This window comes from Podarcis erhardii (genome assembly GCF_964252035.2).
Source record: "Podarcis erhardii genome assembly, chromosome: 2".
In the NCBI taxonomy this organism is placed as follows: domain Eukaryota; kingdom Metazoa; phylum Chordata; class Lepidosauria; order Squamata; family Lacertidae; genus Podarcis; species Podarcis erhardii.
This window is the reverse complement of record NC_138498.1, coordinates 90,953,856-90,970,359: the sequence shown is the minus strand read 5'-3', so window position 1 is coordinate 90,970,359 and position 16,504 is coordinate 90,953,856. Positions and strand designations below refer to the sequence as shown.

Here is a 16,504-nt window from a genome sequence, read left to right as displayed (position 1 = left end):
TAGCCACAGCTCCCTGTTCCTCACGGCAGAAGCTGGCCAATTTTTGCAATCAATCATTTTCACAGGAGAATGCTGCGACTGCAGCATCGGTGTGCCCAGATGCTCACCATGTATTCCCACATGGTGGGTTGCTGTTGTTTTTAAAAGCACAAGCAAGTACTGAAATCCACAAGGACTATCTTTGTTGTACACCACCGACTGCTATCAGAGGGGAACATCATTCCTTGCTTTTGACTGATAAGCCTGCATCTATTATGACATCTTCCGAAATTGACGCAACAGATTTCCACTTAAGATAAGAAAAGGGAAATTCAGGTGCATTGATTTCAGTGGGTCTATGCTGATTAGATCTAGCATCTGAATACAGCCAATGATGATCGCTTCGCAATGGCTGCCATACTGCATAGAGCAAAGTCAGTGTAACACTGCTCATGTGTCCAGTCAGTGCTGGATCAGGTAAAAGTGCACTTAGTCAAAGATTCCCCCCCACCAACTGTATCCAGTCAAATGGGAGCTCCTACGCAGACTGTAAAGGTGATGGTGATAGTCCCCAGCAGCCGGCGTTCAGAGATATACACCTCCATATGTGAAGTTCTATTTAATTTGACATTCTTCTTTTTTTTTTACAAAGCCTTTGAGACAACTATCTTGGACTCAAACTCTGCTGTAATGTACCCTAATTATGTGGAACTTAAATAGCCACATATTCTTCCCATTACTTAACTATGTCTTGATTTCTCCCTCTTTTGTCTACTCCAGTATAGCAGTTTGATATACTATTAAAAGACAATTCTTTGGAAAAGAGAATTCCAACACCAGTTCACTGTTGGACCTCTGCAAATTGATCTAGATAGGTCACTACAGAAATAATTCCAACAGGAAAGAACCGACTCCTTGGAAAAACAGGGTCACTCTGTTACTACATTATTCGAGCTGGATAGAATTCAAAAAGTGCCCCGGAGGTCATGCGCTGCAAAGTCAAAAGCTCCCAAGTTTGCTACGTGGGTCATTTGGCTTCGCTGAGAAGTTGGGAGATTAGCTGAAGAGTTGGTTTTATTTGAGAAGCCCAGCCTGGGATTAAATATGTTAAGGCAATTTTTCTACAACAATGAATTAACTGTCCTGATCAGAGAGCTTAATTTTCTTTGAAAAGCAGCCAGATTAATGTACAGTGATTACAAGAAACTGGAGCCTGTCCAGCCCATGCCTAAAGAAATTAAGCAATGTCTCTTCATGTGTGCTTTGCTTTAAGAAAGACATTTTCATTTATTGCAGCTATGTTAATTGTTACAATTAAAGGCATAACATGTTTAGATATGCTTCTTCTTTTTCTTTGGTGATCACCCGTAGCAGATTAAGATTGTCTTCCATAAATACTGTTTTAACAAAGAGCCCGTGAGTGACTGTGGAGGCCAATTTTGGATCCACACGTCCTTCCACAGTGGGGACATTGGTTTCCAGGTGGGAGTTGATAACGGTGTGGATTTGCCAAGCATGCCTTTCTCCTAGCACGTTTTTCCCTTGTGTCATGAGTTCAAGTGTCTTCAAAGCCCATGATACCTTTGATGAAGGATGTTCTCCAACTGGAGCGTTTGCAGGCCAGTGTTTCCCAGTTGTCAGTCTTTATACTACATTTTTCAAGATTTGCCTTGAGACAGTCTTTAAACCTCTTTTGTTGACCACCAGCATTACGCTTTCCATTTTTAAGTTCGGAATAGAGTAGTTGATTTGAAAGACAATCATCAGGCATCCGCACAACATGACCAGTCCAACAAAGTTGATGTTGAAGAATCATTGCTTCAACACTGGTGATCTTTGCTTCTTCCAGTACACTGGTATTAGTTCACCTGTCTTCCCAAGTGATGTGTGAAATTTTTCGGAGACACCGTTGATGGAATCTTTCGAGGAGTTGAAGATGGCGTTTATAAGTGGCCCATGTTTCACACACATATAGTAAGGTTGGTAGTACAATAGCTTTGTAAACGAGCATTTTGGTTTCCCTGCGAATGTCCCGGTCCTCAAACACTCTGAGCTTCATTTGGGAGAAAGCTGCACTCGCAGAGCTCAGGTGATTCTAGATTTTGGCATCAATGTTGGCCCTTGTGGAAAGATAACTGCCTAGGTAGGAGAAGTGATCAACGTTTTCCAACATTACACCACTGAGTTGGATTTGTGGCACTGCAGAGGGGTTATTTTGTACTTTTTGGTGAAGCATTTTCATTTTTTGGATGTTGAGTGATAGGCCAAGCTTTTCGTAAGCTTCTGCAAAGATAATTAGGATGGTTTGGAGGTCATCCTCTGAACGTGTGCACACTATGTTGTCATCAGCATACTGAAGCTCTATGATGGAAGTTACGGTAACCTTACTCTTTGCTTTCAGCCTGCTCAGATTGAAGAGCTTTCCATCTGTTCGATATATGATTTCTATGCCGGTGGGGAGTTTCCCATCGACAACTGTAGGATCATGGCAATGAAAATACTGAATAGAGTTGGGACAATAACACAACCCTGTTTAACACCTGACCCCACTGTGAATAGTTCACTTTGAGAGCCATTGTTATCTTTGATTGTTGCTGTCATATTATCATGGAGGAACCAAATGATGTTTACAAATTTATCTGGGCAGCCAGTTTTCAGAAGGACAGTCCACAGGGCATTACGATTTACAGTGTCGAAAGCCTTTGTCAGGTCATCAGAATGTCTAAGCAATGTTTCTTATATAACGCACCTCCCCTCTTGGCAGTAAGCTCCGCCCCTCTGGAAAGATGAGAGCACACTGCAGGGCTGGACCTTAGCACCTCACCTGAAATCAACATGGACGGCAAATACTACCGAAAGATATAGCTTGTACTGTAATTATGCAGCACTTTCTGCCACAAGCAACATGAAAATGAATTAATGAAGAGCAAGGATACTGCAGTCTTCTCCTGACAAGCCCACTATACTATGGATGATGGGGACAAACATAATGGCATTCCCAGTCCAAAAAGCTTCATGCCTTATAGATCTGAGCTCATGGCCTTTAGAATTCAGATCCAATGCAAAATTAGATTCCCAGCACAAAACACAAAAATCTCTCCTAAAACTATTTACTCTCTCCCTTAGGGGGGACCCCCCCCCCAGAAACGTGGCCTCTCTTTATCCGGAAATGTCCATGCTTAGGAGTCAGTTCTTGTTGCAGAACATTTGGACATGGAGAACATGGGACATACAACTTGTCCACACGACAAACTGTGACCCTGAAACAACATCAATCTCAATGCTTTTCTCCTGTAAATTCGGGATTACCTGATACAGGTACAATCATATAAGTTGGAGGAAATCAGGCTCAAACCACTCTATTTGGAGTCGCAGGCAATTTGTTTTGGTGTCTTTGTGTGAGTGGACACAATGTTTTCAATTCTTTTCCTGCCATGCTCGGAACTATTTCTGGTGCACTTCTGTATAGGGGAATATTTTTATTCTTTCGATACTTGAGATTTTGCCATTGCTTTCATTTATTTTCCTGCGTGCTAGTAGGGATGCACCAGGAACTTAGATGCTTGTGCCTGCACACACATATTTCTTTTGCTCTCTCTGATTTGCACAAAATTAGAAAACTACACAAGCAAACTTACATCAGCCTTTGTGCTTTTGCGCACTCCTTGGGCAGGGGCACTTTAAACAGAAAAAAACAAGGTGAACATGCAGCTATTTTTGCGCATGCCCCGTTGGTACTTAATTGGTCTAAAGGAATCAACACATTAGAAGGCAGGGACAAAGATAAAAGGGCATATCTACTGGTATGAACAGGAATTTCAAAAGTTGCTCCACATAGACAAATTCAAATACATGCAGGTATGCACTAGTCTAGTTTTAATCCGAATGGGAAAAATGTGAATTAACAACTAAATAATGCTCAAATGTGGACAAGCCAATAGTTTCTTCTGCGTTCCGAGTCCAGTTGTCGTTTAGTCGTGTCCGACTCTTCGTGACCCCATGGACCAGGCACACCAGGCACTCCTGTCTTCCACTGCCTCCAGCAGTTTGGTCAAACTCATGCTGGTAGCTTCGAGAACACTGTCCAACCATCTCGTCCTCTGTCGTCACCTTCTCCTTGTGCCCTCCATCTTTCCCAACACCAGGGTCTTTTCCAGGGTCTTCTCTTGAGGTGGCCAAAGTACTGGAGCCTCAGCTTCACGATCTGTCCTTCCAGTGAGCACTCAGGGCTGATTTCCTTAAGAATGGAGAGGTTTGATCTTCTTGCAGTCCATGGGACTCTCAAGAGTCTCCTCCAGCACCATAAGTCAAAAGCATCAATTCTTCGGCGATCAGCCTTCTTTATGGTCCAGCTCTCACTTCCATATGTCACTACTGGGAAAACCATGGCTTTAACTATATGGACCTTTGTTGGCAAGGTGATGTCTCTGCTTTTTAAGATGCTGTCTAGGTTTGTCATCGCCTTTCTCCCAAGAAGCAGGCGTCTTTTAATTTCGTGACTGCTGTCACCATCTGCAGTGATCATGGAGCTCAGGAAAGTAAAATCTCTCACTGCCTCCATTTCTTCCCCTTCTATTAGTAAATCAAAATAATCCCATGCACCTTGGCAGCAAATCGTAGCCAGTGAGCATGGGATGTGTACATTTTCCTGTTTCAGTTTGGGATAGAGAGGAACTTCACTTCTGGCTATGCTCAGAAGCAAAATTTCCAGTTAAGCACTGCTTACTTCTACATTTTGCAAACCCCTTCTCCACTTGTTACTAAAGGCTTTTCCCCTCCCCTTGGAAATGGGGGGGGGCTGGTAGGCGAGAGGAGTATTCCAACTATTTTTTATTAGCTTTCCTTAATAATACTAACCTCTCCAGGAAAAAAGAAAAAACACACTCTCCCCCCCCCCCAGTGCTCTTGGAAAACTGCAAAACCTAAAATGAAGGTTTTCAAGGTTAGCTGAGGGGTGTTTGCTCATCACTACACCAAAGATCAGAGTCTACAGTGTTTATGCCACTTGAGGTTAAGAGTAGCTTATCAAACTCAGGAGTAAATGAAATGAAAAAAGAATAATTTAACAACTCTGCAATGTAATTACTTCATCAGTTATTTTAATTGACATACCCTGACAGCACTTACATTTGCTCATTTAGCAATCACCTTCTGAACCAGAGTCACTAAAATCTATTAGTCTTTAAGTGCAGTGATTCCAGACTATACAGTATAAATTGTGCTGATGACCCTTATTGTAAGTTACAAGAGTTTTAAAAGGAACCTAAGCGTAAAGGGAAATGTATGATACCCATTAGACAACCTACTTAACAAGCCAAGTTGGAAACGTGTTTGCATACAAGAGAGGAACCACTTTGTGGTTTGTTTTTAATATATAAAGAATGCTACTCTTTAATACATTTAGAAAAGTTTAGAGAAACTGAAAGGATTATCACACTCTTATGATGGATACAACTGCCCCATCAAAAAAAAAAAAAAAAAATGCAAATCTCATCTTCTGGGCAATAATCCAGATAAAGTGGAATAGTAATAAAAGCAATTATACTTTTGAGTATTAATCAAAGGGTATTTTTCACAGAGGCATGCCACATAAATATGGGCCACGATCCAAAGTGCTACTTAGTGTATACCTAAGGCACTTCTATGCACACACACAAAGAGGCAGTTGATTCCTCCATTTGACTGCAGCTTTTTACACCACTGAATGCCACTCTGTGCCACATTGAGGAACAGCTTTTGGGGGACAAAAGGACTGCAGTGGAGATGTGAGACAGGATCTACAATGTCTTCTGAATTCCTGCCAAATACAAAAAAAAGTCTTTTCCGATCACAAATGCTGTTTTTGTTATTAAAACATTACTGCAAATAAACAGCATTGGAGAAGAAAACAACAACAACCCAGGATGAAAAGACACCCTGTTGCCGGTACAGGGAAACAAATGATACTGAAATAAAACATGGTGATATGCACATCTTTATTAGTATGTCCATGGTAAAATAGTAACAGCACCTAATGGTTGCACTGTAGTTATACTCAATCCAGATAAACAAAAAACAATTTGCCAACCACCAAATTCCATGCACTATAACAACAAGCGTCAGATATACCACTGGAAGAAGAAGAAGAAGAGTTTGGATTTGATAGCCTGCTTTATCACTACCTGAAGGAGTCTCAAAGCAGCTAACATTCTCCTTTCCCTTCCTCCCCCACAACAAACACTCTGTGAGGTGAGTGGGGCTGAGAGACTTCAGAGAAGTGTGACTAGCCCAAGGTCACACAGCAGCTGCATGTGGAGGAGCGGAGACGCGAACCCGGTTCCCCAGATTAGAAGTCTATTACTCTTAACCACTACACCACACTGGCTCTCTGGAACTGGCATAGAACCATAGAATTGTAGAACTGGAAGGGACCGAAAGGGTAATCTAATCCAACCCTCTGCAATACAGGAATCTTTTGCCCAATGTGGGGTTCAAACCCACAACCCCGAGATTGAGAATCTCAGGCTCTACTGACTGAGCTATTCAAGCATGGTGGGCAAATGCTGATGCTAATCACCAGCACCCCCTTTTATTTTCAATATTCAGTTCAGTGCTGAGAAGGAAAGCACCAGGCAAAGCTGCAGTCCCCACCTTGATTTTTCCAGTCTCTGAACTCCACTGTGTTAGGATTCAGTGGCATTCTGAGTAAAGGAAGCCACTGTGTCATCCAGTCTCCTGATTTTCTCTACTCCAGGCTGCCTGGGTAAGCTTATTTTGCGTTGCCACTGGGAGAAGGTTCGGCTGGGTGGCCCAAGTTGCCCTCAAACCTGATGCTGGAACAGGAGCCTGAATAGTACTTTTGCACCAGTTAATGTTTATGAAAATTTATCATGCAAGTCCTCCCCTTCACTTCCTTTGGCTGCTGCTCTAAATCTTTTGCAGCGAAAGGCTTCTGAAGATTAGAAATTCAGAGTGGGCTGAATTATATTGCTGTTTTTATACCTGCAACACCTGCTCCTAGAATACATAGAAAGCAGCCCTTTGAAAAAGAGCTCACGTTTCATTCATTATCTATGGCAAGGAGGGAGAAACTTCTCCACTTACATGTGAAAGATTAAGAGGCAGCCAGTCCCTCCATCCCCTACAGAGGAAGCTGTGATTTCTGTAACCAATGGTGTTTTAAATCTGATTAACAATTAGAAAGGTTTTTTGGGGGTGGGGTATGCTCTTGGAATGCTGCTTGGGTTCATATAAGGTTTCACTGTACATTTGCTTTCCCCAGAAAAGAACTGAAAAAGATAAAACGAACTATATCTCGAAGAATTAACATATAATAAAGAAACAGTAAAGAAGAGAAGGCCCAGCATCCCAGCTTCTTTCCTTCACCTTCTCAACTGTAAAGAGACAAAATCTAGTCAATCTCTCTCTCTCTCTCTCTCTCTCTCTCTCTCACACACACACACACACACACACACACACACACGGAGGGGGAGTCTGAATTATCAGTTCATACATTCATATGAAATAATGTCTTTATTGACTACTTAACAATCCAACAATTTTTTTTTCTGAATCAGTTACTGATCTGTAAGCCTCGCGTTTGGATTTACCCCTCAGCAAAAGCTTTTCTTTTGACACATCTCGCAATGTAACAAACATTTTCAAACATTTTCAATTAAACTCAGCTGGAAAAGTCACAGCTTTGTGGAACTGCCTAAACTTCCGATGCTATTATTTCCAGTTGTTTAAAAAACACTTGAATGGCCACAAATAGGCATAAGTAATCGCAGTGGAATATGGTGCTTCAGAACAAAGAAATGCCATTAAAATATTTTACGGTTTAGTTTATTTCCATCCCATTTCAAATTGTGTTCGTTGCTGCTCTTAACGCTTGACCCGGAAGCTGCAGCTAGGGCAGAATGCTGCAGCACAATTGCTGACAGGAGTGAGGCCTTGTCAGCATTTAACACCTGTGGTCAGAGATCTGCACTGGCTAATTTGCAAGTTCAAGGTGTTACTATTAGTATATAAAGCCCTTAATAACTTGGGAGCAGTTTACCTATGAGATCACCTTACCCTACATGTGCCCACTCAACTGCTTCAATCGGTGGAATTGGCACGACTACAGGTATCCCGTAATACCCATTCCATACTCAATCATTTAGAGTGGTGGCGCCTACACTTTGGAACTGCCTGCCTAGTGAGATCAAGCAGACACCTTCAGTGTACCTTTTTTTGGTGCCTGATAAAAACAAGCCTACCCAGACGTTGAGTTGAGGTGAATTTAAATCTGTTTTAGTATTTCAACTTCTGTATGTTTAAAAGTAGGGTAGGTTTTTCTCTCTTGATTTTACTGTTTCATCTTTTGTAAACTGCTTTGAGGTTTTGTTTTTTTTAACAATCATGCGGTGTATAAGTTTTATGAAATAAATAAATCAAATATTGCTTCAGAGAAAGAATTTGACAGGAAACTGGGGTGGGGAGAGACACAGATAAGATGGAACTGAGACAAGTCATGGTAGAAGATATTCAGCAAAAGGTGGCTCTCCCACTCACACCCCTTGCATGACATTTCCTTGAAAAGTCAATCCTGAGCGCTGGGAGACCATCTTGAATGGGATGACAGAACCTCTCAAAGAAGGTGCTTCTGCTCTATTTTTTTTTTGTCCACCTTTCCCCATGCAGTTCTCCATGCTTCAGTCCACCCTATTCAGGAATTCTCCCCCATCCTTCAGAGAGACCTTGGTGGAGCCCTGGGGGAGGGCAGCCAAGGGGGGGAAGGGACTTTGGGGGAGGGCACATGGCAGGATGGACACCTTCCACAGATGTTTTTCTGGATCAAATGCCAAAATATTTGGCTCATTTTCAAGTCCACTAGTCAAGTTTCCAGTTAGCTGAATGACGAAGAAAAGTATAGGTGACAACTTTTAAGACACAGAAAACAATTATTTTACACCACACTTACTTCTCTGACGAATCGGAACATCTCCCAGCAATCTCCAAATCCCTTATGATGTCTGAACTTGAGCTGAAAAGTAAAACAAAATTTAACCTTAACGAGCAGTGTAGTACTTTTCAGATATTCCAATCGAGTAGGCAAAGAAGCCATGCTACAAACAGAAAGAAAGATGAAAACAACGATTATATCAGAATGTGGATCCAGTATCAACAAAATGATCACAAACCGAGCTACTGTCCTAAGGCACTTTCAGTTTCTTCCAGATTTGCAGATCTATTTGTACTCTGCATACAAGCCATTGAGTTACAGAGTGTTGGACAAGGACTGGGAAGATCAGAGTACAAATGCTTCAGAACCGACAAGAGTCTCCCCTAGCTCTATATTTGGATCCAATACCCGACTGCTGTTCAATAGCCAAGGTTAGCCAGGCATCTTTTTCAGAAGGCATGGTTTCTTACAATGCAGAAAATGAACACCTGGTTAGAAACTGGTCCAATCTGACAGAAGTCATGCAGAGTTTGTTGGATGATGCACAAGTGAAAAAACTATCCAACATTCAGAGCAGTAATAACAAACTATGTTCTGTAATTCCAACAGTTGAAGCTTTTGGCCCATAGTCACATGGGAATTTACCCTAGGGGGCTTCCTTGGCTGTTGGTTGGGTGGAGGCGCTGGTGAGTGCAACTTTTGGCAAGGGCAGCCAAAAATTGTAGATCCCTTAAGAAAAGTATGGATTCACTTAAGACATGCACACTGAACTAAAATAGCCAAAGATTGTCGTATTAACATTTATACCATTATACAGGCTTAGTAAAAGTGTAAAAACAACAACAACCACACAACCCCAAACCAAACCATGTGAAGGGGAAAAGGAGACATCGACATACAATACCCTAAAAGGTTTTTTGCTCAGCATGTCTCTCCTGTATCATTTGTATAACCTAGTGGAAATATGTAAGCATACCACAGTTAGTTGATGCAAAGATTAAAAATTAAAATTATTAATAATTTCAAACACAAAAGAGGAGAAATGAACAACTCCTCATTTAGGAATCAATGTGATATCAAATCTAGAGCTGTTGCAATGCAATTCATAAGGGGGGAAATCTAGCTTCCATGTGGAGCAAAAAGTATGCAAAGATCCTTGGCAGCATCCACAATTTCCAAATTTGAACCACATCCATCTAAAGCATTCATATAAAGCTGGGAGAGCTTGTAAACTGAGCTTCAGAAACCTAAAATGGTAGGCAAAAGCTTCTAAGCAAGCACTCAGAATGAAACGCTCCACTCCCCTTTTTCTTTGGCGTGCATATCTAATAATTAATTTGCCTTTTAAAATAAACACAGCTAAAATTTACAAAGCTTTTGAGAATATGTAATATGTTCCAGAAAATCCAACAAACTGGCAACATAGTCATATGGACATTTGCAATGGAATATCTAAAACTGCATGAAAACTCTAATTTATCATTTGTCCAGGTGGGGATACAGGAGTATCATACACAGGGGCAGAAATGGACTGTGCCTTTCTCAGGACATTCTGCCTGCAGCAATATACTTTTAAATCTAACTACCCAAGCAGAAGAAAGAGCTAAGTTGCCTCTTCTGATCCAAACTCTTCCTGCTCTGACACAGCAGGCCACTGTGACAGAATCCACAACAATGGCCAGAGGAAAAAAAAGTATCACTTTTAAAAACTGATGTTAAACTTTTGAGTCCTCAGGTGTGGAGACTGACATTAGGAATAAGTTGCATATTTTTGATAGAAGACCAGCAATTTTGCATATGACTTCTTTAAGAACCCTTGGGTGGATGCCATTCAGACCGAGCGATTTGTAAGTTTCAATGTCTAGTAGACCTAGAACTTGTTGCCACTATTTGTCTCAGTTTCTCAGACTCCCTTACTGCACAAGTTAGTTCAGGCACAGAGATCTGCCCAATAGTTTCCGCTGTGAATACAGATGCAAATAATCAATTCAGTTCCATACTCTTGCTTTGGAACGTCTTTAGACTCCCTTATCATTCAAAGCTTCAACAGGTTCACAGGCCTATTAATGCATTGTATGTAGTTGGCCTTTATATTTTTAACAATGTGCTCCTCAAACTGTTAGCATCTGTTATTGACTGTTTGATTTTCCATATGTAAAAAGCAATGCATATGTTTAAGTTAAGCGCCCATGTTTCAGTGTAGCATAACAAATCATAGTAGCTAAGACAAGAATTATGTTCAAATAAATAGCTGCATATTTACAGTGACAACACACTCATGGAACAGAGGGGAAATGAATTGGATTGGTACTGTCCAATAAATTCAAATGTTAATCTGGAGCTGGTTAAGCAACAGAGGATGCTATTGCATTCTTGAAATAATGCTTAATTTGCCATGTCCTCAAACTCCCATCACAAGGGAGCATACATAAAATGAAGGGCAGGAGATAATAGCTGTTTCTATCTCAGCTCCACACAAATAGGTTACTTAAGGTCTTCATGTATTTCTGGCAGACCGACTGAAGCAGAAATGAAAAATGTGGGTTGCTTTAAAAGTTCAGTTAAAAGTGATGTAACTGGATGGCCCCATCGGGTGGGTAACTGCAAATACTTTCAGATGCCTTATTCAGGTGTATTTTGCAAGCTATTCAGCTAGAGGACAACTGAGAGACAGTCCTGCTGACAAGGTGGGACTAGAAAGCATACTGGTCTGGGTCAGTATAAACTAGGATCCTTCCAAATTTATGCATTAAGGTGAACAGGTAAAACTTCAAGTTTACAAAGCTTTGATAAAGAGAGTAAATTAACTTTCTATCTGCCCATCCATGTTGGAAAGGTACTGACCATTCTGGAGTGGCTTATGGAATGAGATTAAGGAATTCATTACATACAGTTACTGTCATAACCCCCCCCCCCTTTATGTTTCCATTACATAGGGCTGGAAAGGAATTCTAGTCTGGGATACATGCCCTCCGGACTTTTTTTATAATATCATTGTGCAAACCCAACTCTCACATTTTGTTGCCATTTAGGATGGGAGTGCTACAAATCCAACCCTGACTCCAATTTCAGAAATAAAAATGGCCAAAAGCTGTGCCATCCAACCACCTGTGTCATTCAGTGCAGCATGCCTGGATGCATTCAATAAACAGCATGCTTTTTTTAGGGCTGTGCCTCTTGAGAATATGTTTGTGACTAGAATAGATTCCAGCTGACTAATGCCTGGAAAGCCAGAGTGATGCAGTCATTCATTTAGCTTATATCTTTGGGTTGATTCACTCATCGCAAAGGGAAAAGGTTTACCGGTCCTCCTTGCTGCATCAAAGGCCTGCCTACATTTGTAAAATCATAGGCCCGAAAATATCCTGTAAAATATCCCTGTAAAATATCCGAAGGTAACTGGGCAACTGCGGCTTAAGATGTGCATGAGAGAAGTCAGCAAAGATGGGACTGATGTGGCAGATTTGCAACAAGGACAGGTGTGCTTTCACTCTGCTTCATACATGGGCTGGATTAGTCCCAAAACAACATCCAAACTGAGTTACTCATGGGTTTGGGCAGGAGACATCCATGTCACGAAGTTCACTAAGCGACTCTGGGTATGCCACCAAACCTCAGTCTTGATGTATGTCTCTGCCTCTCCCTGATTTAACCCTTCATGTGTTCAGGATACAGTGGTACCTCAGGTTAAGTACTTAATTTGTTCCGGAGGTCCATTCTTAACCTGAAACTGTTCTTAACCTGAAGCACCACTTTAGCTAATGGGGCCTCCTGCTGCTGCTGCGCTGCCAGAGCATGATTTCTGTTCTCATCCTGAAGCAAAGTTCTTAACCTGAAGCACTATTTCTGGGTTAGCGGAGTGTGTAAGCATCTGTAACCTGAAGCGTATGTAACCTGAGGTACCACTGTAATGCCTGAACAAGGCTAAGGAGAAATCTAGTTCAGAATTTGTTTATCCTGGAAGTTAACAACTTTTTAAGCCCTGGAAGTTTTTGATATGTGTAGAATTCACCGCCATAAAACTGGGAATAACACCAAAAACAGAGCATAGTAGTTCAGGTGCTACAAACTCCAGGTCCTTTCCAAAAGAAAGAAGAAAGAACATTTATTCTTCAAGGACATGTTTTTAAAAACAATGGTCACACCCAAGACACACTGCGGTTCCCTCTTTCAACAGAAAGTCAAGCAAAAATGGGTTTGAGATAAAAATACCTTTTTGCTGCCCTCTCTCTTCTCCCTTCAGAATGAAGTTTATTAGGGCTTTGCCTCTGACCTTGGCTGGCAGCAACCTATATAGATAAATCTGTCTAATAGCCCTGCTGACACATAGAGACAGCTTGCAATTTATGAGAAGCTGGATTAACTTGTTCATAAATGACCTGGAGTAAGGTGTGAGGTGGCAAAGTTTGCTAATCAAACAAAATTGTTCAGGGTCATTAAAACAAAAAGATTGCGAAGAGACTCCTCCAAATTGATTAAATGGGTGTTCAAATGGCAAATACAGTTGAATGTAAACAAGTGTTAAGCAATGCATGTTGGGGCAAAAAAAAAAAAAAGAATCTTATTTTCAGTTTAATGCTCACAGAGTCTGAACTGGCGGTGACACACCAGGAATATGAACTTGGGGACAGGTCAGTGGAGGTATTGACCCAGTGTATGGCAGCTGTGAAAAAGGCATATTCTATACCAGGGACCATTAAGAAAGGAATTGAAAATAAAACTGCTGATATCAGAATGCATTTATAAAAATATGTGGTGTGACCGCATTTGGAATAGTATGATTCTGGTCACCTTGCCTCAAAAATATATTGTAGAGTTAGAAAAGGTCCAGAAAAGAACAACCAAAACGATCAAGGGTATGGAGCCTATGAGAAAGGTTATAGCATTTGGGGCATTTTTATAGTTTAAAGATGAGCCAAGAGGTAAATCTTGTAAATTTGTAAAATTATGCATGGCTTGGAGAAAGGTTTTCTCCTGCTCACCAGAACATGTGACATCCAACTAAGATGCGGGAAGATTTCAGACAGGTAGGACAGGCACAGCCAGTGTGGTGTACTGGTTAAGAGCGGTAGTCTCGTAATCTGGTGAACTGGGTTCGCATCTCCGCTCCTCCACATGCTGCTGCTGCTGCTGGGTGACCTTGGGCCAGTCACACTTCTCTGAAGTCTCTCAGCCCCACTCACCCCACAGAGTGTTTGTTGTGGGGGAGGAAGGGAAAGGAGAATGTTAGCCGCTTTGAGACTCCTTAAAGGGAGTGAAAGGCGGGATATCAAATCCAAACTCCTCCCCTTCTTCTTCTTCACACGGTGTTTGGTTGGAACTTGCTCCCACCAGAGGCAGTGATGGCCGCCAACTTTAATAGATTAGACAAATTAATGAAGAGCAAAGCCATGAATGGCTACTAGCCACAACGGCTATGTTCCACCTCCACTGTCAGAGGCAGTATGCCTGTGAAGACCAGATGCTGGGAATGGCAGGTGGGCAGAGTGCTGTTGCGTCCATGTTCTGCTTGAGGGCTTCTTCCCACAGGTATCTGTTTGTTCACTGTGAGAACAGGATGTTTGACTGCTCCAGCAGGCTCTTCCTATGTTCACAAGATAAAGCTTTTCTTAAAAAAAACACCACTTCCACCTGATTATCTCAGGCATGACTAAGAGTGCAAAATTGATCGGAGTACAGCTGGAAATTTTCACATGGATTCTTTTAAAACCGAAATGGCAAGTGTTAATAACCTGTATCCTGAAGTGAAGACCTGAAGCAGGTAGATAAGATAAATGAGCCATGATTTCTGACAACGGGAGCAAGGATACAGTTTAGGAGGCAATTTATTAACTGCTAGGGTTTTGGGTTTTTTTAAAAATGAAAGGCTGGTTCAAATAACCAGCTACTATTAAAAACTAGCTTTTAAAAATATTTAATTATCTCTCCACTACATACTTCTAATCGTGTGTGTGTGTGTGTGTGTGTGTGTGTAGCGTGTTTTCTCTCACACACAATTGTGTATATGTGTGTGTGTGTGTGTATTGTGTGTGTATGTGTGTGTGAGTGTTTTCTCTCTCACACAAACGCCTCTCTAAAAAAATTATAAATCTGTGTCCTATATTGGAAATACAATTGCCTATTTTGCCTTGTCAGCAGATACAGTAGATGTAATTTTGACCTCAACTGCAGAAACCTAGATTAAATTTCACATTTATCACTTAAAAACAGATTATTTAAGACATCCCAGCCCCATCTATATGATAGCTATGAAAAAGATGCCATTTTTTTTACACCACTAATAAAAGTTCTTTTCTGTCAGATACCTTCTATAGTTCAAAGCATTATCTCTCCCATACATTTCATTTCCTAGAATTGCTTCAACTCTCAATAAATACCTTCTATATTTAAAAAATGCTAGGTGATTCAAAGTTAATCAAATACACGAAGAACACATAACTGTCTTTGCTATCTAATACTTCATGAAAGTTTTAACATTCTATAAAAAGAATCTTGGGATTTGAACAATTTTCAGCTTCTCACATGCCAGAAAGTGATAGTACCCAATTTTCAATTAAGTTGGGAAGCCTGAGGAATCTATCATTACCAACTTTTTTGAAATTTTATTTCCAATTATACTTCTCTTACAAAAAAATAATATTTTAAACAGCAAGCCTAGGTAGAGCGTACTTGCTATTTTTAAGCAGCAGTTTTTTATGACTGGCTGTAGCAACGTCTCTCAGCAAGACAAAGGAAGGATTTCAACATTGATTGTTCCATCAGGACAAGCACTTGAGCTAGTGTGCTGGGTTAATCGAACGAGGGCCCAATGGTGTTGACTGGCCATCAAAAGTCATATTGCAAACTTGTGATTTCTGTTTGTTATTTGCACTAACTTCTCATTTCTCAAGATTTAAATCCTGTCATGCCGCCCCCCAAAGAAACCTCAGTGTTGCTTACAACATACCAAGAAAAACATATAGCGATAAATTATCCACAATAAGATTGAGGGCACAAGGAGAAGGGGAAAACAGAGGAAGAGATGGTTGGACAGTGTTCTCAAAGCTACCAGCATGAGTTTGACCAAACTGCGGGAGGCAGTGGAAGACAGGACTGCCTGGTGTGCTCTGGTCCATGGGGTCACGAAAAATCGGACATGACTAAACGACTAAACAACAACAAAGATTGCTACCAAACACAAGATCCTAAAAACAGCCTATTCAGTTCTGCCAAGAGTGGCTAAAGTCACCCTCCCCTTCTTGATCTCATTAAGCGGCCAGATTACCCTTCACCCCAGGGCACCATTCTCTTCAATTCTCCTTCACCCTCCCCTTCAGTATTATTATAATTAATAAGATAAATCAAGTGTGGTTTAGTGTTGCACCCACATGCATTCAATGTGGCACTGGAGTGCTCACCAAAAAAGCACTTTCTCGAGAGCAGCCAACATTTATTTATATATTTTAAAGCATTTATATACAACTTAATATTTTAAAAATCTCTAAGCAGCATACAATATAAAAACAACCAGCATCATTGAAAACAAGATGCATCCTAAAACCAATAAAACAGCAAGATAAAAACATACAGATCCAAAAATCTCTGGGGGAGATTTTTAGT

General features: G+C 41.0%; 1 protein-coding gene across 3 annotated transcripts in view; it reads right to left on the bottom strand.

The window, feature by feature from the left end:
• The window catches only part of RAD18 (RAD18 E3 ubiquitin protein ligase), a 112,471-nt gene that overhangs the window by 18,210 nt on the left and 77,757 nt on the right, over window positions 1-16,504 (bottom strand). For 2 of the 3 annotated variants that reach the window (XM_081853404.1, XM_081853406.1), the window contains one exon: window positions 8,924-8,986. The exons of the other annotated variant lie outside the window; for it this stretch is intronic. In XM_081853404.1, the coding sequence (XP_081709530.1) occupies window positions 8,924-8,986 (63 nt within the window). The remainder of the gene's footprint in view (window positions 1-8,923; window positions 8,987-16,504) is intronic. 3 annotated transcript variants of the gene reach the window in all.